Source organism: Stegostoma tigrinum, chromosome 25, assembly GCF_030684315.1.
Source record: "Stegostoma tigrinum isolate sSteTig4 chromosome 25, sSteTig4.hap1, whole genome shotgun sequence".
NCBI classification, from domain to species: domain Eukaryota; kingdom Metazoa; phylum Chordata; class Chondrichthyes; order Orectolobiformes; family Stegostomatidae; genus Stegostoma; species Stegostoma tigrinum.
In genome coordinates, this window is record NC_081378.1 from 10768004 (window position 1) to 10793486 (window position 25483).

Below are 25483 nucleotides of genomic sequence, written 5' to 3' on the forward strand. Positions count from 1 at the left end.
AAAGAATGAGAGGCAATTTCATAATGTGCTTAAAGGCTGGATGTCAGTAAGGTGTTTCCTCTGGGTGGGGACTTCGAACCAGGGACACAATTTAAAAATAAGGGGGATGCCATTTTGGACCAAAAAGAAGAGAATTTTGTTTCCCCAGAGATTGGTGAATCTTTGGATTTTTCTATCCCAGGGGCTACGGAGTAGTAAGAATAAAAGGCATTGAAGCATCCATTCACCTATGATTGTATTGAATGTTGGAGCAGGATCAATAGACTGAATGGCCTACTTCTATTCCAGTGTTGCTTCTGACTCATAATTTAGTAAATAATTATCTCCATGCTTTTCATCAAAGCAAGCAGTTTGCCTCACTCACTTTTATGAACTCTCTTCATAATCTTTGAAGCTGGTGTTAGGCATCTTGCCCTGAGCCAGGTTAAGGTGGTGGAGGAATAAGGGTGAATCGTTTAGGTTTGCCTGACTTGAAAGTATATGTTCTTAGCCTTTTCTGAAGAAGGGTCCTGACCCAAAACGTCAGCCTTCCTGCCCCTCTGATGCTGCTTGGCCTGCTGTGTTCATCCAGCTCCACACCGTGTTATCTCAGATTCTCCAGCATCTGTGGTTCCTACTATCTCTGATATTCTTAGCCTTGCAGCATTTCCGCTCCTGTTAATCATCTGTGCATGGGATTGTGTATCATTTGCAATGCGGTCTATTGTATCATCATTTAAGCTTACTTTCCTGGGCCTAGCAAACCAGAAGCCCTTCTTATCTGTACTGTTATCATCGTGGTTTCACTGTAGCTTTGACTCACTATTCCCATGTTTGGTTTCTTCTCTGTCCTCCTTTCTACAACCCTTGCTGTTCACCCAGCTGTGAATTCTGGCCCTTCTTGTGAAAGAAAGGTTGATGCATGGAAATGGAGTTTGGTTCATTTGCCTTTGTAGCATTGAGTGCAATATCAATACCCCGCATTAGAGGGAATATTAGAACCATGCCACTTAGAGATACTAGTAATGAGAGGTTGGAGTTATGAAGAAAGAACAGAAAATTTGGGTCTATTTTCACCGAAAAATAAATGTTTCAACAGGATCTGAAAGGAGCAGTATCAAACTTCAGAAATGTTTTGAAACAATAAACGATGAAAGCTTGTTTCCACCATTGGAAAACTGGCAAACAAACCTATGAGCTCAAGATAACAAAGTGTGGAGCTGGATGAACACAGCAGGCCAAGCAGCATCTCAGGAGCACAAAAGCTGACATTTCAGGCCTAGACCCTTTATCAGATGATGAAGGGTCTAGGCCCGAAACGTCAGCTTTTGTGCTCCTGAGATGCTGCTTGGCCTGCTGTGTTCATCCAGCTTCACACTTTGTTATCTTGGATTCTCCAGCATCTGCAGTTCCCATTATCACCAAACCTATGAGCTCGTCATTATCACTAGAAAATAAAGAGTGACATTAGAAGAATCATTTCACACAAAAGTTATTAAAACGTGGATGCTTTATTAGAGCCAGCTCATTTAAAATTAAATTGTGAAATATTTTAAAAAGGAGGACTGTAAAACAGTATGGGGCATATGATGAACGGCTGAGGATCCTGGGATTGTACTCGTTAGAGTTTAGAAGGTTGAGGGGAGATTTAATAGAAACTTACAAGATAATGCATGGCTTAAAAGGGGTGGACGCTAGGAAGTTGTTTCCATTAGGCGGGGAGACTAGGACCCGTGGGCATAGCCTCAGAATTAGAGGGGGTAAAGGTAAATGTAGAACAGAAATGAGGAGACATTTCTTCAGCCAGAGAGTGGTGGGCCTATGGAATTCATTGCCACGGAGCGCAGTGGAGGCCGGGATGTTAAATGTCTTCAAGACAGAGATTGATAAATTCTTGATCTCGCAAGGAATTAAGGGCTATGGGGCGAGTGCAGGGAAGTGGAGTTGAAATGCCCATCAGCCATGATTAAATGGCAGAGTGGACTCGATGGGCCGAATGGCCCTACTTCCACTCATATGTTTTATGATCTTATGGGGCTAGAGGAGCAGAATGGAATTAGAGTGTGTGGCTTGAGGTGAACTAAATGACATCCTCTTGTGTTTAAATATCTATCGAATGGATTGGCTAGAATTCATGGTCTCTTCAAATGTCCGTCAATGGTAAAGAAAAACTCTGCATCCAATGTGCACCTGCACCTGGACAAAGTCCCCTTTACTCACTGTCATTAACTCAGGGCTATTGGCTCCTGGTCCAATAATTTTAAAATTCACCTTGTTTCTGGGTCCCTGCCTACCCTCATCCCTCCCTATCTACATAATTTCTTCCAAATTTATAACCCTCAATGTTATCTGCACTTCTGCAAATCTGTGGTCCTGCTCTTTCCCTGATTTTTTTTTATTTTGCTGACATCTTATGTGACTCAGTGTCAAGCTTTTGTTTTTGATTTAAAAAAATTATGAAGAGCTTTGTGTTTTTTTGCTTTGAAGGTGCCAGATAAATACAAGCTCTTCCTGTTGTTGATGGACTAAGTGGAATGTTTCTTGTGAGATTTTCCTTGTATTCAACTGCTTACATCACATTTTATATAGAATGCCATTGTATATTTTAGTTCTTATTGATGATGAATATTATCCAGTCCCAGCAGAGAGCGGTCGAGACCAGGTTGCTGACAATGGAATTATATTGTCAACATGGGGCAGTTGAGTCATCAGCCCAGTTCATTCTGGACTGGATTCAGACATTGCATGTCAGGGTAATGAAGGCTGCCTTATTCCTCCTCAGCCATCATTTAATACAAGTATGCACATGGAGAAAGAACATAAAAATAGAATCATTGACATTTTTAAAGCACCTATTGCATTGCCAGAATATTTCAGACCATTTCCATGAACAATAAATTACTTTTTGGAGTGCTTTGGCTGTTTATAGCAGAAAGCAGTGCCCGTTGTTTCACACACACAGCATCACATAAACTGTAGCAAAATGTGTACAATCCCTGTAGAGACGAATAACTTTCTTATTTAAAAAGATATTTGATTTTCCAGCCTCTGGAAGGATCAAATGACAAAATTTCACATTTTTAAACTTCTATTGATCAAACAAGCACTATTCAGTGGGTTAATTATGCACGGAACCACAGAATGGTTTCCCATTTAACTTTTAAAATGACTAAAAATTCTCTGCATTACACTGTTGTTGAAGTAGACACTTAACTCCACCAGCACTAATCTGAAGCTAATCTCCAATGCCAGTGGCTTTGTCTGTTCCAAGCAGTGTATCTTCTAAATTCAGAACTAACTTGCACCTGTGAGGGTTACACTGGCAACTGCACTGCTCCAGCCCAAGTTAGGCGAATATTTCAATCTCTTAAAAATCCGCATGAACATTCTCTCTTCGATCTGAGCACAATATCCCATCTGTATATTCTGTAGTGAACAGCAGTGTGAGTATTTTAACTGTGTCAGGTGCAAGATTTGTTTGTATCTTCCATGTCAGGTCCTTCAAACTGACTTGCCTCTGTGAGGTTCAGTTATATCTTAACGAACCTGTAAGGCAATGCCACAGTGGTTTGCATAACAGCCTGTTACAGCAATTGCTCTGCCCAGGACCATAAAAAACTACAAAAGTTTGTGTGCATAGCCCAGACCATCATGGAAGTCAACCTTCCATCCATGGACTCCATTTACATGGCTCGCTGATGCAGAAAGGGTGCCAACATCATCAAAGACCCATTGTATGCTAATAATGTTCTCTTACAACCTGTTTCAATCAAGCAGAAGATAAATAAGCTTGAACGTGCACCAACAGGTTTAAGAACAGCTTCTTACCTGCCATTATTAGACTGATGAATTGACTCTCTAACTTCAAATAATGTTGATCTTGCCTCGCACATGCCCTGTGCAATATAACTTGTATGCCCCTGTATAGTTTCTTTTCACCTTATCATCTGTATGTCCTTGCTTACTATGCTCTGCCCGTACTGCTCATCAACCAAGCTTTTCACTGTACTTCGGTACACACGACAATGAATCAATCAATCAATCAATTGCTTTGGGCACTTCTCTTTCCAAAATTCTTCTCCATAATAATGTGAATCATATGGGCCTTGTATTCAGAAAGGAACACGAACTAACTTTCCTATACACCGCCTACTCCACTCTCTCTTTGAATTAGACCAACAGTTCAAAATATAATTTTTCATAGAACTTTCAATTCTGAACACATTTTGCAGCTTAGCCACTGAGGCTTGTTGGGGAGAATTCAGAGCAAATCTCTTGAAATCCCTTCATTCTCCCATTTTACATTATGCTAAAGACACAATCCCAAAATATAACAATCTTATAAATCAAAAAAATAAGCATTTGTTTGTTTGAAGATGCTGATTTGATGAGCCAGTTGATGGTTATCTCCTCATACATTCACCCTGCCCAACCAATTAAAATCTGCCAACGTCTCGGGAAGAACATCAAGCATACGTTCCACATTTATCCCATTCAGACACTTTATGCTCCCTTTTGTTCTTGGTTATCCTCTTGCCACTCCTGAGTGTGCTGATTAATGCTGGCGTACTGTTTCACAAGGCCTGCCAGTTGTCCTATAATATCGCTGTCAACTTTGGTCATTTTCAAGTAATTGCCACAGTCTGACAATGGGTAACGTTCACCCTCATTTGACTGCAGAGTGCCCTTGGAAATGGGAAAGCCTTGCTTCTGTACTCACTGCAGAGTATAGAGCACTTACACTTTCTGTACTCTGACTCGAGTAAAAGAGAAAACATTACGAAGAAAAAGAAGTAGAAGGAAAACCATAATAGAAAAGGTCCATGGAAGCTCAGGAAGTGTACTGCATTCAGCCAGCTGTGCCCATTGGCACAGGCTGCCGTGGCATGACAAAGTTGCGTTGTTAAAAATTGGAGGTTGTGAGACCCAGAAATTCTCTCTTGAAATTTAAGAGCTGTTAGCTCTGGTGGATGGCAGTTAGCTCTAGGGCCTTGTCCAACTACCTCTTCCTTTTATATCTCTGATATAGCCACATTTCCTACAATACGATTGGTCCTATGTTGTCAAAAACAACAAATTTAAATTTAATTGGTTTTGCGTATCTAAGTGCCTGGCTTCAAATTGATTGGCTACCTTCAAAAGTTGCTTGTCTTGACAAAAACTGCTGCTTGGCCTGCTAACTGTACAACCATTCAATACAAATGTTTCAACTCAGGTGCTGCCTGTGTACTTGCAAATTTTCAAGCTGCTGCGCAAAGACATCCATTTTAAATCTGTAAGCATAGAAGAAGCACTTCATCTTTTAAAGGGATCATGCAGTGTTTTCCCCTTAGCATGTTACAAACATTTTACAAATACCAAATTCTAACTTCCTGCCTCTTAAACCTCAAGTATTCTACCCAAATTTGCAACAACAAACATCTAAAACCAAACAGTTTTACAGAATCAGATCCCATCAGACTTCAGGACTTGTGAAGGGGAGCAGGGGTCCAGAATAGTGACTGCTAGATTGAGACAGTGCTAGTAATGATTAGAGCCAGTATCAGAGGGAGAAGTGGTTAGCATTCAGGCCCATCATGGGAACAGCATTGGAGATCACCACTCCCTGGGACACTGTATTGATTTGGAGTGAAGTGCTGTTTTTAGTGTGAACAACTTCGAAAATGCGTCATTGCTTGCATGTTTTGTTTCTAAACTCCTGTGCATTCCAATGATATATTTGTTATTTTTCAAATTTCCATGACTTTACAAAAGTAATACCATCAGAATAAAGGAAAAGCACTCTTTCCCCAGATCTGTTAAATGGCTTTTATTTTTCTCCTTGACAATTCTGCATTGGTTAAAGGTAAGAGATATTAGAGATTAGAGATATGGGTAAGATTTTTAGATGCTGGAAATCTGGAACAAACTAGAAGATGCTGAAAGGACCCAGCAGCATCTGGAAAAACAAATAACCTTTTGATTATAGACCTATGAGTAAGCTTTAACGAAGGGTTTATACCTGAGGTGGTAATTCTCTTCCTTTAGTGATAAACTGTGCTGTTTTTTTATTTCCACCAATTTGTGTTTTCATTACATCTTGCTTTTGTGTTGTAATTTGAGGTCATCCTGACATTTTTATTTCTGTCCTCAAAACATTGTTCTTAAGCGGTTTCAGTTTGTTAAGGGACTTGTGTATTCTAATGAGAAGAGGTTAGGATAATAGTCACTGCAAAGATGTGAGAGTGTTTTTCAACAGTGAATGGAAGCCATCAAGCCTACCTGAGGTTGTTTTCATTCTCCTTTAGGTATGAACGCTTTGCAGCTACAAAACCTAGCAACTTTAGCAGCAGCTGCTGCAGCAGCTCAGAACACAGCCACCACAAATACCAACCCTCTCACTGCGGCTACTGGGGCACTTGGAGCATTGACAAGTCCAGGTAAACCTGTTCCACTCGCTCACTGCAAAACAAGATGTATTCAGTATGCGGTCGATCACCTGTGAATGTTATTCCTTATGTGTTATACATAAAATGTCGTCAAGCGATTGAACGTGGTGGAGTGTTGCAATGGAGTACTGTAAGAGAAATGCTCAGAGAGGCTCAGCAAGTGTGGTTTGGTTTGTGGACAATTGGAGCCAGTCAGGAAATGGTGACACAGGTCTCAGGAATGAGTACAATGACGGACAATATTGCACAAACAAACATTGTTAGATCAACAGCATGTGCACATCCCTCCTAATTTATACTTCCACAACATTAACAAAGATTGGGAGAGATATTTGTTGTGCAGGGTTTGTGCAATGTCGCCTTAACTCAAATTAGTTCGTATTCTTCCTGCTGCAGACGTACTCAGCAGGTGACAGCAGACTTGTGATGTTATATATAAGGTCATTTCTATTTCAACTTGAGTTGCTATTTTAAGGACAACTCAAAACTCTTCTTTTTCTCCTCACAAGCAAATAATTAGTAATGTTGGCACATGAGCCTGCGTGGTTTGAGCATTTTAGAGTTGTGATGAGAGTTTGGGGCGGCACAGTGGCTCAGTAGTTAGCGCTGCAACCTCACAGTGCCAGGGACCTGAGTTCGATTCCAGCCTCGGGCTACTGTCTGTGTGGAGCTTGTACATTCTCCCCATGTCTGTGTGGGTTTCCTCCCACAGTCCAAAGATGTGCAGGCTAGGTGGATCGGCCATGCTAAATTGCCCGTGATGTTCAGGGGTGTGTGGGTTATAGGGGGATGGGTCTGGGTGGAATGCTGCAAGGGGCGGTGTGGACTTGTTGGGCTGAAGGGCCTGTTTCCACACTGTAGGGAATCTAATCACAAATTCACTCCTGGGTTTAGCAGACCCTTTCCATAGTCTGGCCATGTTTTATGTTCAAGCAGCTTCATTTTTATAGGCAAGTATCCACTGGGCAAAGTGACAAGACTCAAAAACTCTGGCAGCTCACACCTGATGGTTTAGGATTGAAACACAGCCTTAGTTTAGTGGCCCTTCATTTTGGCGTGTGTGCTTTCCCATGTGCCTTGCTGTTGCTGTTGGATCTGGGTCAGAGCAGAACATCCAGACCCAGTGCAGTATCTCTGGCTAAAAACTCAGATTGTACGTGTTGTGATTCTGAATTGTTGGAGATGAAAAAGAAACTAATGAGCCAAAGGAGAATACAGTTTGTCATAAATCCAGGCTGAGATCAACCAAGCCCACTGTTCTCACCTCAGCTACGTGCTCCTCCCTTCCATGACATTGCTTCACAAGAAATAGGAGCAGGAGTAGACTATTCAGCTCATCAAATCTGCTCTGCCATTCAGCCTGATCATGACTGATCTCGCCCTCACCTTCTGAGACACCAAAAATCTGTCTATTACAGAACATAGAACATTACAGCACAGTACAGGCCCTTCGGCCCTCGATGTTGTGCCGACCTGTCATACCGATCTCAAGCCCATCTAACCTACACTATTCCATGTACGCCCATATGCTTGTCCAATGACAACTTAAATGTACCTAAAGTTGACGAATCTACTACCGTTGCAGGCAAAGCGTTCCATTCCCTTACTACTCTCTGAGTAAAGAAACTACCTCTGACATCTGTCCTATATCTTTCACCCCTCAATTTAAAGCTGTACCCCCTCATGCTCGTCGTCACCATCCTAGGAAAAAGGATCTCCCTATCCACCCTATCTAACCCTCTGATTATTTTATATGTTTCCATTAAGTCACCCCTCAACCTTCTTCTCTCTAAATGAAAACAGCCTCAAGTCCCTCAGCCTTTCCTCATAAGACCTTCCCTCTATACCAGGCAACATCCTAGTAAATCTCCTCTGCACCCTTTCCAAAGCTTCCACATCCTTCTTATAATGCGGTGACCAGAACTGTACGCAATACTCCAAGTGGGGCCGCACCAGAGTTTTACACAGCTTCACCATAACCTCTTGGTTCCGGAACTCGATCCCTCTATTAATAAAAGCTAAAACACTGTATGCCTTCTTAACAGCCCTGTCAACCTGGGTGGCAACTTTCAAGGATCTGTGTACATGGACACCGAGATCTCTCTGCTCATCTACACTACTAAGAATCTTACTATTAGCCCTGTACTTTGCCTTCCGGTTACTCCTACCAAAGTACATCACCTCACACTTGTCTGCATTAAACTCCATTTGCCACCTCTCAGCCCAGCTCTGCAGCTTATCTATGTCTCTCTGCAACCTACAGCATCCTTCATCACTATCCACAACTCCACCGACCTTAGTGTCGTCTGCAAATTTACTAACCCATCCTTCTACGCCCTCATCCAGGTCATTTATAAAAATGACAAACAGCAGTAGACCCAACACCGACCCTTGCGGTACACCACTAGTAACTGGTCTCCAGGATGAACATTTCCCATCAACTACCACCCTCTGTCTTCTTTCAGCAAGCCAATTTCCGATCCAAACTGCTATATCTCCCACAATTCCATTCCTCCGCATTTTGTACAATAGCCTATTGTGGGGAACCTTATCGAACGCCTTGCTGAAATCCATATACACCACATCAACCAGTTTACTCTCATCTACCTATTCTGGCCTTAAATGTATTCAGCAATAGAACATCCGTGAACCTCCGAGGAAGAGAATTGCAAAGATGCATAATGCTTTCACTTCAGTAATTTCTCCAAATTTTAGTCCAAAATAAGCACCTTTGTTCCTCCTCAATGACCAGTGGAAACGATCACTCAACATCTAACATGGGTATATGAATAGGAAGCGTTTCGAAGGATATGGGCTAAATGCTTGCAAATGGGGCTAGATTTATTTAGGATATCTGGTCGGCATGGATGGGTTGGGCTGAAGGGTCTGTTTCTGTGCTGTGTATCTTTATGTCTTAATAACTCTAAGATGGCTGAAGGGTTCTGCCAGGGAATTAGTTGACAGGTTTCAAAATTTAGTTCTTTGTCTTCTGGTATATCTCATTGTCAGGCAAGGGCTACATTTAATTTAGAAGGTCACACAGGTGAGTGTATATTTCCAAATTACTGTTATAAATGTGAAAAATCTGTAGCTCATTCAAGTTTCCCATGAATGACTGCATTTTTTTTGCATTAGATCAAATGGGTCAGGAACACATCACAGTGGCTAGTCAGTTTACTACAGGAATAATTAACTTCTCCACTTTAACTCAGGGATCAAAAATAGTGCTGTTGTAAAATATGAGATTGACTCATTTTAGACTGGGCCCAGGAGATGGTTTCCCGAAATGGATGGGTCCCTATTGTAGAATTAAGCTGTGGGGGGAAAGAAATGAACTTGTTCAGAATATTTTTAATGACTTTTCTTCAATTATTTTTTTTTCCATTATTTAATGAATTTCTGGCTAAGATTAGCAAGTATTCTGCAAAGTGATAACTGCTTGTACTGAATTACTATTTTAAATCTCACTATGCAAGTGATCAAATCATTTGCCAATGGCGTAATTTGATGTTTCATTGTGCACAACTTGATAAATTGCCACTTCAAGCATGTGAAATAGTGGCACCAATTTCTTTTCATCACAGGCAAGCCCTTTAAGTTTTCCAGTGCAGGATATGGTAGGGTACATTTTTAAAAGGATTGTTGTACCAGGTCAGCACGGTGGAAAATCTAATCCAAAATGTTGTTGCAGATGCACCCAGGAATTTTTGGTCACAGGTGGGACCCCATGCTTCAGCTCACTGCTGTTAAGACTGCCTGCTCTGGAGCAATGTTTCTTGTTCCAGCCCATTCCACAGCCCTGAGCGCAGAATGATACATATATTTTTTTTTAAACCTGTATCCCCACACAGAATGGTCAGAATTGAATGGCTCAGTGGTTAGCACTGCTGCCCCACAGCACCAGGGGCCCGGGTTTGATTCCACCCTCGGCCAACTGTCCGTCTGGAGTTTGCACGTCCTCCCTGTGCCTGTGTGAGTTTCCTCCCACAGTCCAAACACGTGCAGGTTAGGTGGATTGACCGTACTAAATTGTCTGTAGTGGCCAGGGATGTCGAGTTAGGTTGATTAGCCATGGAAAATGTGAATGTACAGGGATACAGTAGTGGGGGTGGGTCTGGATGGGATGCTGTTTGGAGGGTCGGTGCAGATTCAATGGACCTAACAGCCACCTCCTGCACTGTGGGGATTCTGTGATTCTGTAAGGAAATCTGGTTCACATCGTGGATACTCAGTACGAAAGGGATGATACAGCATTAGCACTGGAGCCTCTGAGTTAGAAATTTGGGGGTTCAAGTCCTGCTTTTGAGGCTTCAGTGTAACCATTGAGGTTAACTCTCCAGTGCAATACCACGGGAGTGTCTTTCACATGAAACATTAATCTAAGGGCTTGTCTACTGTCTCAGGTGGATGCAGAAGATTCCATCTCATCATTTTGCAGAAGAGCAAGGAAGCTATCCACGGTGTACTGGCCAGTATTTATCCATTAATAAATGACTCTCCAGATCTGATCCTGCTGACATTACTGTTTGTTGGCACCTTCATGTTTGCAAATTATATGCTACCATTACAACAATTTAACCCCCCACCAGTGCTTCATTTGCTGTAAAATGCTCTGGGACATCCTGAGGTCATGGAAGTCACTAATTGAATGAAAAACTTCAATCTCTGCTCAATCCTATTCCATCTTCTATCCATTCCTGGAATATTTTGCTTGCAATTTATCTTCTGTTTTGGCAGCGTTTCCACCTCCGATTGGTCAGTTTAAACCTTTGCTATTGGCTAATGATCTTATGAATGCGCAAGAGGTCCGAGGTTAGCCTTTTTGACTTAAAGGAGCAAAGCACAAGTACAATTTGTGTGGGTTTTCTACTGTACGAGGTGGTCTGTGCAGGAAAATGCGGCTCTTTTTGTTTCTGAATTTGCACTGCTGAGGCTGACTTGTGCCCCACCCAAGAATTATTTCTTCACCGAACCTGAAGCTGCCTGGTAGTTTGCAGAACCAATTCCACACAGGAGCCACTGATCGTCAGTGAGCCAGTGGGTTGTTAATACTACTTTCAGAAGAGCCATAATCCACCAGCCTTTCAATGCACAATGCAAGCTTATAGTCGCCAGCACGTTGGAGCTCCTCGGACAGTTCTATACTAGAGTCTTTCAGTGATTGATTCCTGGATGATCAGTTCTCAGGTCTGCCTTAAACCAAAGAAACTTGTACTGCAGGCTGATGATAATGCTTTTGTGTTTTATCAGTATTGTGCTCTCAAGTTAATCTAAAGAAGCCAGTTGTAGATAAGTCAATGTAACACTAGGTCTGATTTTAAGAAGATCACTGCAGATAAAGGATTTGAATGAAGCCTTAACAAAGAATACAGGGTGTGTGCTGTGCATTTAAAGTGGCATAACTATGGGCCCTGTTTTATTTAAATGTCTCCTGCAAATACTCAGGGTTTTGGATTCGACAATTTGATGTTCATTCATGCCTTAAATTAAAATTTTAATTGTGTAAGTGGTCGATATTAACACCTTTCCCTTTTGCCTTTGGGTGTGGTGAGATTGATTGATTCAGTCCCATTCCTCGACATTTCTCAACTCTGGTGGCTATTTCAGGGAAACTCTTACTCACTCCTGTCCACCTAGTTTGAATTTTACTTTACTGCTGCTACTCCTCAATAGACCCAAACATCAAAGTAATGTGACTGCTTAAACAATCAAGAACAGCATGTTACTATAGATTTGCTCTTAAAATTACCACTTTACATTAAGCTTAAATAATGAGTACTTTGCCTGATGTCACTTGTGATGCTTCTGGGATCACAATGGGAAGTGTAATCAACATGCTATCAATTGATGCATTATCCTCAATCACGGAAGCTCAGTTTTGCTGCCAAGATTGTTTCCAGACATCAGTGTATCTTTTGGGTCGAAAGACAGACACACAAGAGTTTCAGTGGAAAAGGGACAATGACATTGAGGCAATATTTGTATGAACTGATGATAAGATGCTAGAAATGCTGATCAGATTGGGTCTGCCTGCATCCTGACAAAACATATTCCACTTGGGAACCCTGCAGCCCAATGGTGACAATGTGGATTTCACAAGCTTCAAAATGTCCCCTCCCCCCACTGCATCCCAAAACCAGCCCAGCTCGTCCCCGCCTCCCTAACCGTTCTTCCTCTCACCTGTCCCCTCCTCCCACTCAAGCCGCACCCCCATTTCCTACCTACTAACCTCATCCCGCCTCCTTGACCTGTCCATCCTCCCCGGACTGACCTATTCCCTCCCTACCTCCCCATCTATACTCTCCTCTCCACCTATCTTCTCCTCTATCCACCTTCGATCCGCCTCCCCCTCTCTCCCTATTTATTTCAGAACCCTCTCCCACTCCCCCTTTTCTGATGAAGGGTCTAGGCCCGAAACATCAGCTTTTTTGCTCCTAAGATGCTGCTTGGTCTGCTGTGTTCATCCAGTTTCACATTTCGTTATCTCACAAACAAAAGCATGTTGGCTTTGCTTCCTTGAACATATGCTCCGATTTGTGTCAGATATTAACACGTTAGTGCCATACTCAGAACTGTGCTGAGAGCACGCTACTTTGGTGGAGTTCACATTCTATAGGTGAATCATTAAATTGAGAGACTTAATACCAAACAATTTGTTCGGCTATTCAAAACAAGGACACCATGGCCAATGTCCCTCACTCAAATTCATACTCTCACCTCTTCAAGCTCTTTCAACAGCACCTTCCAAACCTGCAACCTCGAGCACCCATAAATACCGGGCTACACCACTGCCACCTGCAAGTTCGCCTCCACTCACCATCATGACTTAGAAATATATCACTGCTCCTGGACCAAAATCCTGGAACTTCTTCCTCAACAGCCATATGACACCTTGAGGACTGTAGCAGTTCAAGAATGCAGCTCACCGCAATGTTCTGCAGGCAAATTAGGGAGGAGTAAAAAATGCTGGCCCAGCCAGTGAGACCCACATCCCACAAACTTATGTTTTGCTGTCATTTTTTAAAATATTTCAGCAGACTGTTAACCCTTTCGCTGTAATTGTGACATCTTGATCTTTACAAATAACTTGCCTATATAACCATCCTTTCTGTACTTGAGTTCACTGAGGGCAAAGCACTGTGGGAGATTTTTTTGATATATTTAATCAAACATGTTAAAAAATAGCTTCTTACTGTTACTTGCAATGAAAGCTTTTATTTAGCAGCCCAAGCTGCTATCATTATGATTCCTTTTGCCTCTCAACATCTGTTTCTGATATAAATGAGCCACACACACACACCCACACACCCCCACATCCATATCCCTGACACTGTTTTGGTTTGCTGCCTTCACTCGTTCAGACCATGTGCTCCAGATTCTAATGACTGACTCCAAGTGGTGATATCCCCCACAATGAAATGGAAGAAAGGCCAGTCAAGAGGTATGGGGTAGGGCTTGTTCTGGCAGGAAAGTGGAGTTAAGGCTGTGTGGGTTTCCTCCAGGTGCTCCAGTTTCCTCCCACTGTCCAAAGATGTGCAGGTTAGATGGGTTAGCCATGGGAAAGGAGGTGTTATAGGGATAAAATTGGAGAGGTGAGATGCATTTTGTCGGGTTAGGACTTGATGGGCTGAATGGCTGACACCTGCACTGTGGGGATTCTGTGATTCTTTAAGACTTGACAGCCCAGGGGGACATGACATGGATTCATTAAAGGAGCAAATTAGAAGAGTGTAGGGTGACTAGTGGTCTTAAAATCTACAACTTCAGACATTCCTATTTCTGAGAGTAGACCTACCACGAGGAGTTCCATTTCCTCTTACATTATAGAATGTTGGTTGAGTCATATCCCAGTGACAACCATGTCTGTTAAATCTCCCCCCACCTTCATTCCAGTGGAGGCTATTTTCGATTAAAAATCCCTTACCCACTTTCAACCAGTGCCAGTGTTAAAGGTTAATGATTACGGTGACAACATTCCATACAGAGACACTGAAACAGCTTTGTGTCAGCCAGCAAGTGACAATGTACTCAGTACTGTATAAAACTGAATGACACAGTTATTAGTCTTTCTGTGGCAAAATTTTCGCTGTTGCTTCTAAAATTTAGTCACCCAGGGAGCTGTAATTGTCTGTCAGATAGTGTAACCCTCAATGGACATGTACTTGCATTTAGACTCAATGGTGAATTGGACACTGTCCGCGAAGTCACAGAGTTTGTCCACACGTTGATAGGCCAATCATTTGGCAAAAAACAAAATTAAACAACCCTCAAACATTCTTCAACATGATCGCATGACATTTGATTCTTTTGGCTTCATTCCCTCTTCACCCTCAATTTTCAGGCCTGCAGAAAGCACACAATGGTGGATCATGAGTTCATCCTGTTTTCTAGCAACTTACCATAGACAGCCAGGAGTCTCTCAGCAAACAGACTTTACCATAATGGCCGATGAGCCTCATCCAACTCTCACCTGCTGGCCATATATGAGTATTTTGCAGCTGGGAAGCTATCAGGAGCAGATACTACGGGCAACTTTCCCTGCCATGATCTAGGGATTTTGAGATCAATTGGTTTGACACTAGTGAGGAATGGATCACTTGTCCATTCTAGATCCTGTTGACTTTGCATTTTGTCAATTTCGGTGCATCCCTTCTTGCTAGTGTCAGAGTGGAATATTTATCCCTATTAAATATTGATGAAAACCACCCAATTATTATAAGTGTATCTGGTGTACCCTGCATCAAGCCCAATCAACATATATAGATTTTCTATATCACGTGAATATAAAAAAAAATTATGCTGAGTGAAATTAAACACAGAAGCTGATAATCGTATTAATCCACTGTTCCCTAAAGTGTTTCCTTAAAATGAAGAGGGTATTACAAATGTAAGATGTTTTGATTGAAAGCTGCCTGTGGTTCTTGCTGACAAATTGGTTATTGCCTCCTGGGTCATTCACTTTATGACATGTTGATGTGCCATAAAGTCATCGCATTTTTCACTGGCAGTTCCATAATTAATTTTACCATTTAATCTGTGGATTGTGCCTGCTGTTTTTCCCCTTGTTCAGGTTCCAGGTTGATGTAGAGGACTTCCCGTTTGACAGGGGGTGGATGGATATCCATTTGATTAGAACTTTGCCGTAGCCAGTGTAGAACCAGCTCTGTTGTCAGTTTTTCTAAGAAAAGCACCACATAAGTATTATAGATCAGGCATGTTAAGAGAAAAATGGGAAACTTGAAAATCTCAAAGAGGGAAACACCCAGCAATAAACAGGATATATGTCAGGATCTGAAAAAGGAAGCGTGTACCATTTACGAGATATACTGCAGTAACTAGTTAAGGCTGTGACTGAAATAACTCTACTAAGGACGGTGTCCTCTCACCTCGTTTACACATGCACAGTGCACAACATTGGCTCCGCTACATCAGAGCCCACTCTGAGTGAACAGAACCACTGACATTCCTGGACGTGAGTTTGCTGGCTGAGCTGGAAGGTTCATTTTCAGACATTTCATCACCATTCTAAGTAGCATCATCAGTGAGCCTCTGACGAAGCGCTGGTGTTATGTCCCGCTTTCTATTTATCTGGTTAGGTTTCCTGGGGTTGGTGATGTCATTTCCTGCATTGGTGATGTCATTTCCTGTTCTTTTTCTCAGGGGGTGGTAGATTGGCTCCAAAACACTACATTGGACAAACAGGCAGAAAGCTAGCCACCAGGATACATGAACATCAACTAGCCATAAAACGACATGATCCACTATCACTCGTATCCTTACATACAGATGAGGAAGGACACCACTTTGATTGGGACAACACATCCATCCTAGGACAAGCCAAACAGAGACACGCACGAGAATTCCCAGAAGCATGGCATTCCAACCGGAATTCCATCAACAAACACATTGATTTGGAGCCAATCTACCATCCCTGAGTAAAAGAACAGGAAATGACATCACCAACCCAAGGACACCTAACCAGATAAATAGAAAGCGAGACATAACACCAGCGCTTCGTCAGCGGCTCACTGATGTTACCTAGAATGATGACGAAACGTCTGAAAACGAACCTTCCAGCTCAGCGAGCAAACTCACATCCAGAACCTCAACCTGAGCTACAAATCTTCTCAAAACTCGCTACTGACATTTCTGTTTCTATCTGTCAGCCAGGGCTCCCTGATTGAACCAGGTTAACAGCCCCAATCAGGGAACTCACATTCTATGAAGTCCACCTGGCTGACTTTCCAAAACTTACACCTACCACAGCATGGACAGGAAACCGTCACCTAGAAGGGTGAGGGCAATAAACACACAGGAACACCATCCCTGCGGTTATCTTCCAAAGCAGGTGTCACACACAGGGGTGTACCAACCAGCAGCTGTTCCTTCACTGTTGGCTCAGAATCCTGAAACTCCTTATGTACCAGCGCCATGGGCATCTTCACCTAAAGGACTGCAGCAGTTCAAGAAGGTTGCTCCTCAATATATTCTTGAGGGTAATTAGGGACGAGCAACAAGTGAAGCCTTGTGTTTGCCAACAATGTTCACATCCTAGAAATTACTTTTTTTTAAAAAATGGGTCTAAATGTCTTGGCTGTGCTGAAGGCAAGAGCAAAGGCTTTAACTACAATACCATTATGGTAGCAATCACTTCGAGATTATAAACCCAGACAATGTTGATGGGCAGTACCTGTGTGGGAATTATGTTTAAACAAGCAAAAAAACCCGAGTAGCAGAGGACTCTGATGTGATGTCTTCCAGATCAGGTTTTTTTTGTCTGAAACACCATGCCCTTCAACAAAACGTCCTTTTGTTGTCTTGCCATCAATAGATTTCACTGTCTCTGGCTCCACTCAGTATTGTTGAGCAGTTAAGGGATCTGATGTCATTATGTAAGAGAAAACAGAGCTCTGGATGTGACAAAAGTTTACACGAGGCTGAAGAACAGATTGTCTGTATTATGCCTTCCTGCTTCACCTTGTATGAGCCCAGCGTTGTTTTGTTAGTACATCCCTCTCCTCCTAACCTTCCCAAACCCCTACTACTCTCTGAGAGTTTTATATTCCTCAGAATAGTGCCTCTCTTGCATTCTTAATTTTGCCTGCCATTAGTAACAAGTTCTTCAGCTGCCTTGGTATTAAGCTCTGGAGTTTCTTTCTGAAACCCCTCTGGTCTCACTCCTCCTTTTAAGGTAATTCTTAAACCACATCTGTGGTCACCAGTTCCAAATCTCTTCTGTTTTTGGTCGTGGATCGCTGAAGTTCTTTTACCGTGTGCAGAAGGCGAATCCAAGTGTTTGAAATGGGGCAGTATGTTGCTTTGGCAGCGTGAATACTGAACAGGTCAAAGCGTGACCAGTGATTTGATTGATTGGAAACAGTTTCCCTTCTGAAGCTGCCAAACCTGCAATGAAGCTTCAGATGACCATGTAAAAGCTGCCCATTTGCCAAGCAATAATTTGTTTCACCAGTGGAGCAATGGCATTATTAAGACCGTTTCCGTTGCCTGTGTGTCTGTGCACATTTACCAGGGGGAATAGCTGGAAATCAGGAGCAAGAGCCATGCCTGACTCATTAGCCTCAAGGACTGAGCTGTGAGGCTCGTTCATGCAGTACTGCTGTGCTGACAGAATGGACAAGCTAATGGATTAAAGGTGGCACTTCCCTGGCTTAGTTACGCATCATTACTCAAGGTGGAAACACACCAGTTGTTAAGTCAAAATTTTGTCATGTGGCACTTTTTTTTAAACTCAGTGAACGCATATTCCCGGAAGCAAGCAATTGCTGCCTCATTTGCTGGGTTTGCTGATTCATCCGCCACTTAATCTGCAGCAGGGACTCTCCTTGGTAAGAGTGCTCCATGATTTGTGTCTCTGCACAAGTGTACAAGGGTTTGTACTGAGTCCCAATGGAGGTTGGCTCCCAAAGGGCCCTGGCTTGTCCTGAGCCTGTCTAGCAAGGACCATTCTCGCAATGGTAGGTAAAAGCCTGCTAGATGGGTCTTATCGCAGGGAACTAATTGGTGACTTCCCATGCCTCTGATTCTGCTCCAAATGGGGCACTGAGATGGAAGCTGCTGACTAAACAGGTCATCACCGAGCTGTACCAAGCAACAAGGTTAGATCTGCATTTTTTTAATTGAAAATGATCTCAGTTGGGATCAGTCGCTACAAAATAGTAAGTTGAAGAAGGAGGAAAGAACTATTTTATGAGTATTATCATGGGTCAGTTGTGCTTTAAGGTGTAATCAGTCTTGTTTTATAGGACTGTACAGCAGTCCTATTGCATTTTAAAACCACCTTCAATCAGCAATAGACAGATTGTCTGAAACTTGAGCAGGACATTGGACCAACGTCTCACCCTTCCTCACAAATTGCTCACCCGACCCTGTTCTGACAGCTTACCCTTGGGACACCCGAGGTGGTGGGTGGAACTGGGAATCTTGAATGCCGCTGACAGAGCCAACCTGCCAGTGCAACTGGGCAATATCACCCTTCCTGGCCAACTGTCCCGAAGCTTGTCTGAAACAGCACGCACATGTATCGATGCTGAGCTGCTCCAGATTCCTGGAATGTTGTGTGGAGTACAGCAAGGTGGTGCCTCGGATCACCAGCAATATGGTTTGGCCGCCCAGGAGGTGTAATTGTTTCAAAGGCGGGAGAGAAAGTTAAACTGAGTAACGTAAGCTGGAAATAGCTGAATGAGGAAGCAGAGCAGTGTGTCTGGAACACATCAGATGAATCTCAGAAGATAGTTGAGCAGGAGCAGTTTAAGAACTGATAACCTGATAATGGTGCACAGGGTCAGTATTCTGACAAACAAGGTTTTCTGTTATATAGAAAAGAAGTGTAAATTAGTAAAGAAGGTAAGGTAGTCTGCGCATGTGTGTGAGTGTTTTTACATTTGTTCCCGCAGTGCAATGGGGAAACAGCAATCAGCAGTCGATGCCTGGTATGTATTTTATAAATTACTTCTTGATATTTGTGATTGTATATATCTATCATGTTAAATATTGTGACTCTTTAATACCACGTCCATTATAAATTTCAAGGTTGGTATTGGAGCTGGCAGACTAAACAGGTCATGCTGGCACTGGCAGGACAATTTAACCACTGTGTGACATGTTTACATTGGCCATTTCCATTGTAAGTGTAAGCTTTCGAACTTCTAATGGAAATAGGGACAGATTGTCTGATCTTAAAATTGTTCTCCACGGTTCACCCTCCCCCTAAGCTACTTAACCTGAGGATCACACTTGACCTTCACATGTGCAATGCTACGATTGACTTAAATGGGTTTACAATCTTACCAATGTACATGTTGTTTGTCTGAGTTTGATAAAGTCCTGTGCGTTTATAACAGCGATGACCAAAGTAAACTCATCACAATATAATTCCAGCCGCCTGCCAGCAGAGATGACCACTTGCAAAAATCCTCAATCAGCAGCACGACAAGTTTACACCTCTGTATCCATTCTGAATGGTAGTTTGAAAAATTCTGCTGACCCATAAAATAAAGACAGATTGTAGGGCCTCCATTCTGATCACCCGGCCAAATTGACCAATGATCTCTAAACCTATTCACCTGAAAGCTACCAGTGACCCACCGTGAGAAATTCACTTGTATTGATTAATTTTAATCAATTTCAAAATATAGGATAGTATCTCAGGTAAAGTGGAGGTTAAGAAGAGAGGAAGGGGGAGAGAGAATGTTATATGGGGTAGGTGAATGGGTATTAGTCTGGCTTGGTTAGCACTAATCAAGTGATTGTGAATCCCGATTTCCCTAGCTCTGGAATTCCCTCTATAAACCTCTCTGTCTCTCTATCTCTGTCTCCTGTCTCTCCCACTCCAACAAAACACTTCTTGTCATCTGTCTTCTGAGTATGTTGTTTAGGGTCCTTCTCTCTTTGACTTGGCACTCCATGAACCATCTTGGGACGATCAGCCAGGTTCAGGGTGCTACGTAGATGCAAGTTGTTGTTGTGATGAAGGCACAGTTTGCGATGAGGCTTTGTGTTGTCATTTTTCGGATGGAGTCTTGATTTGGAAAGTGGGAGGGAGAGATAATGTGAAATCCGACAGGACGTTGCCCCCTGCTCCGTTGTTGTCTGTCTGTAGAATTGCCAAGCGGCATCTAGAACATATGTGCCACATCCCAAAGCCTCTCTGCCTTACCCAGTTACCCAGTTCCAGCTCATCTGACAGTGTCGTCTTCCTACGACCAGCCTGGGGACAGGGAGAGAATTGTTTGTTTATTTATTTATTTTTCCTTCTCTAAATGCAGTCGTAATGTTTTCTGTTCTTCTTTCTCATGTGCATCTTCCACACCTCCAGTAGCAGGAACAACAAATTCTGGCACAAGTGCAGCCATGAACTCCCTGACCTCCCTGGGAACACTCCAGGGGCTGGCTGGAGCTACTGTTGGTTTAAATAACATTAATGCACTGGCAGGTACAGTACTACACTGGGTGGTGGGGATTGGAAGGTGGGGAGGGACAATGGCATGGGGAATGGGGCACACAGGGAAAAGGAGACCGTGGTTTTGTATGGTGCATTGTGCCCATCTCCTGGTCACGTAGATTCATTTTCAGAAAATCACCTCACTGTTTTCAAGTATTCTCATCCTTAGAGAATAACATATCAAGTCACTTGTTAAAATATAAACCGGTGTTTTAATTCCATTTATTCTATAAATAACTTCTACCTCTCTGTCACAGTGAACTGCTGCCAGTTCACGTTGCAAAATTAAGGCCTTAAGACATAGGAGTGGAAATAGGCCATTCAGCCCATTGAGTCTGCTCTGCCAATCAATGAGATCGTGGCTGATATGATAATCCTCAACTCCTCTTTCCTGTCTTTTCCCCATGACTCCGTTACGAAATCTTTCTAAATCTGCCTTGCATATTCTTAATGAGTCAGCCTCTGAGTAAAAATTCCATAGATTCACTATCCTTAGAGAAGAAATTTCTCCTCAACCCAATCAGAAATGAGCAAACGCACATTCTGTGCTTGTGCCTCTGGGCCCGGATTCTCCCACAGGGGAAAACCACCAGTTAGCCCAACCAGCTCCTCTGCCATTCACTGAGATCAAGCCTGATCTGACTATGGCCCTAACTCCACCTTTCTGCCTGTTACCCATGATCTTTGACTCCTGAATAGCTCAAGCATCTGTCTATCTCAGCCTTGACTATATTCAATGACTCAACTTCCACAATTCTCGGGTGTGAGAAATCTCAAAGATTCACAACTTTCATCTCTCTTTAACAGGTGACCGCTTAGTGTGAAATGGTGTCTAGTTCTATATTCCCCGGGAAGGGAAAGGCTGAGTTTAGACAGGTTTTTAATCTAAAAGGGAGTCGACGGCTGTATGAAAGAATACGGAAGAACGGAGTTAAGGTCACAGTTAAGTCAGCCGCAGTTTTATTGAACATTGGCTCAACGCTCCTGCTTAGGCAAATTTTATGGAACAGCTCAAAGTAGATACATAATTGCACAAAGTCAAATTCAAAGACTTTCTCACAGGGAAAGGTAGCAAGTGGAAATGGAATCCTTCTCTGTAAAAGCACAGAGAGGGCATTAGCTGAACCCAATAGTATATCCAACTAACAGCAAGTTAAAGATCAGTTGGCACTGGTGAAGGCCTAGATAGGCTGTCTCGATCAGTGTGCAAATGATCTTGCCTGGTGAGAAAGGAAAGCAACAAGATGAGAATAGACATTAAATACCTGATGGCTTCCAGAAAAGTTTTGTCAAACTGGAGTTATCTGCTTCGATCCCAGATCACATGAATGTGAAGCGATTCCAACTGAAGGAATTCCAGTTTCACTCCGAGTCCACCCCACAGCTCCACAGAGTAAATTCTGATTGTCAGCTGAAAGATTCCAGAAATCCTTATAGGAGGGAATGTTATCTTGGTGGCCTTTAGCTCCTCACTATCAAAACAGTGTTGTTTTGGGTTTGCGCGTCTGTTTGACAGTTTAACTTCATTAATAGATACAGCACAAATGAATATTATTTGTTACTCAATGAGAATCCCAGCCCGGTTGCATGTTGCCTGCATGTTGCATGAGTTGAACAGTGAATGTCTTATTTGGGAATGTGAGAGGATAGCCCTTTGTGTAAGGAACTATTGAATGAGTGCAATTTTTTCTCTTTATTGTTGGTTTGATGTAAAGTTGCTCAAATGCTCTCAGGTATGGCGGCGCTTAATGGCGGACTCGGAGCTACTGGCTTGACGAATGGATCGGGTGGCACCATGGACGCACTGACTCAAGCCTACTCAGGAATCCAGCAGTATGCAGCGGCTGCACTGCCCACACTGTACAGTCAGAGCCTGCTTCAGCAGCAGAGTGCTGCAGGCAGCCAGAAGGAGGGTGAGTGCTTGTTCCCTCAGCCCCTCCAATGCTTCATCCTGTATATCTATTAGCACTCAGATTGCGGGCTTTGTACCTACTGGCAGGATGCGTCAGTGAAACCAAGACTTATCCCAAGATATTGAGGTGCTTTAAAGACCAAATTAATTAGGCCAGTGCTTGTTGAGGAAACATTTGCGAGGGTGTAGAGAAAATGCAGGGGAGTGGCACTAAAATTCAATTACTCCTTCAAGGAACCAATACAGAGGAGATGGGCTGAATAGCCTTTTTCTGTGCTGTTTTAGTCTACGATTCTATAAACTACTAGTCTGAAGTTTCATTGCCTGTCAGATACCGTTGAGCCCCAGTTGGTTCATCATTTGTATAATAAGACAAGGCAAATAGTCTATTGGTTAATGGTGATAATGGGAACTGCAGATGCTGGAGAATCCAAGATAATAAAGTGTGAAGCTGGATGAACACAGCAGGTCAAGCAGCATCTTGGGGTCTAGGCCTGAAACGTGAGCTTTTGTGCTCCTGAGATGCTGCTTGGCCTGCTGTGTTCATCCAGCTTCACACTTTATTATCTTATATTAGTTAATGGAGTTGCTTTGGCACCTGACAACAGAAGAACACAGTCTAAGCTGGATCACAATCTCAAATGGTGTAGCAAGATTCATTTTTTTGGTCAAAATATAATGAAATCTACCATTGATATTAGCCTAACATTATAATAGAGTGAAGCACATAGATGTTAGTCTGATAAAAATAATAGGGGCACAATTGAAAACGTTGCAGGGGCTTGATGATTGTATTATGTTCCGTCAGGTTCCCCATCTCATTGACTTACATAGAAACAAAATGCATTGGCTGTATGTAACTTGCCTCCCATCCCACCCTACCTCTGCAGTTGATGACTAAATTCCCCATCACCGTTCCATGAAATTGATAATGAAATTTAGCAGTGTCAAACTGGGAATCAAACTTTTCCATGTTAAATTGACAATTAGAAGTTTGAAATCCAAATTGCAAATCGGTTATAGCAAATAGATTATTGATAACATTTGATGCTCCTAACTTGATAATGAAAAGTGTTGGTGTTTGATTTGGTAATGAATACATATACATGAGCTGCCTTTGCATCTATTTAAATAGTGCAATCTCAAGTGAATCACCAAGCAAGGTCCCCATTTGTACACGCATTTGGTGGGCTTGATAATATGTCAACTGTTGCTCAACTCCAGATTGGTCATTCCAACCATATTTCTGAAAGATTTTTCCCTTGATAACATTAAGATTCAGAATTCCTACCTAATTCAAATCAAGCACTGCCTGAGATTGGCTCAATTGCACAGCTCACTGATGATTTTTCTCGGAAATTTACAGTACTTGCTGGCTATAGGCGCCAATTAGTAATGAGAGCAATTTGCAATGGAGTGTAGTACATTGCAACTAATGTTGATATATTGGCCCTGAATGCAAATGACTTTGAATCCATACTGAAACATCTTGGTCATGAACATCAGATTTGGAATAAAATTGGAACAGAAGCTATTTCTATTAAATTGCTTCTGAGTAATATTGACGAGTACCATAGGTAATTCATTGCAGACAATGCAAGTGTTAAAATGTCAATTGAAGCTATTGGTATTTTCTGAGGGGTATTTGTATTACATTAATAATAAATGTTACTGATATTAAGTTAGTTTTAAATGTTTATGGTATTAAATTGGTACATAAAGCAATTGTTGTCAAGTTACTAGTGAACAGATATGTTGGTGTTAATGTTAGGTTTTAGTATTCAAAGGCTGCATAGATTTCTGTTGTGCTCCTCTCACGTACAGAAAGATGGCTCACAGCACTTTGCAGAGCAGAACCCAACACTGGTCAGCAAGCTGGAGGCACAGGTAGGGAGTAACGGCACAGCGGCAGAGAATGGTTTGTCCAAGGCCTTTATAAACAGGAGAGGTGCAGCGTAGTAAGGTGGAGAAGTTTTGAGGAGAGAGTTCCAGATAGCAGGGTCACTCAATGGAGTGGGGGGGTCACAATAAAAACATGGAGAAACCGCACCCGCCCCCCCCCCCCTCCCCCCACCCTTAGTCAGTGAATGGGCACCCTGTAGGTGAATGGGCTTCAGTGTAGGTAAATAAGAGGTGAAGCATTTTGAAGCTAAAGAGGTATGGATCAAGCTATTTTCTAGATGATACAATCCTAGAAATAGTAGAAATCCAAAGAAATTTGGGAGCCCAGGTACACAGAACATGAATGTCATGGACAGGTATGGAAAATAATCAAAAACATCTAGTAGAATTCAGGTGTTTCTATTCAGGGAGCCATAAATACAAGGAGCTGGAGGTCACACTTCAGCTACTTAAAACCCCAGTCAGACCACAACCGGAGTCACTGTGAGCAGTCCTGGACACCACATCACCTTGGAGGGAGTGTAGTGTGTGTTATCAGAATGATGCTGGGACTCCAAGTGTGAAATTTTGAAGAGTGACCACAGAAAGTAGGGTCTGATTCAGAAGGTTCATTGGAGATTTGAACAAACTTCTCAGGATATTTAAGGGAAACACACAGGGTGGATTGGGAGAGCTTATTTCTGCTGGTTAGTAACCCTAGTATTAGGGGACATGGTCAAAAAGTTAAAGCTTTAAGAGGTGAAAATTAGGAGACATGCCTTCACTCAAAGGGTGACAAAGTTTGGAACTCTCTTCTGCAAA

General features: G+C 42.5%; 1 protein-coding gene across 30 annotated transcripts in view; it reads left to right on the top strand.

The window, feature by feature from the left end:
- The window catches only part of celf2 (cugbp, Elav-like family member 2), a 910164-nt gene that overhangs the window by 875534 nt on the left and 9147 nt on the right, over positions 1 to 25483 (top strand). For 19 of the 30 annotated variants that reach the window (XM_059654470.1, XM_048554197.2, XM_059654471.1 and 16 more), the window contains 5 exons: positions 6267 to 6398; positions 19322 to 19357; positions 20743 to 20859; positions 22584 to 22781; positions 24605 to 24667. In XM_059654470.1, the coding sequence (XP_059510453.1) occupies positions 6267 to 6398; positions 19322 to 19357; positions 20743 to 20859; positions 22584 to 22781; positions 24605 to 24667 (546 nt within the window). The remainder of the gene's footprint in view (positions 1 to 6266; positions 6399 to 19321; positions 19358 to 20742; positions 20860 to 22583; positions 22782 to 24604; positions 24668 to 25483) is intronic. The other 11 variants (XM_048554192.2, XM_059654478.1, XM_048554194.2 and 8 more) reach the window with 9 other exon arrangements.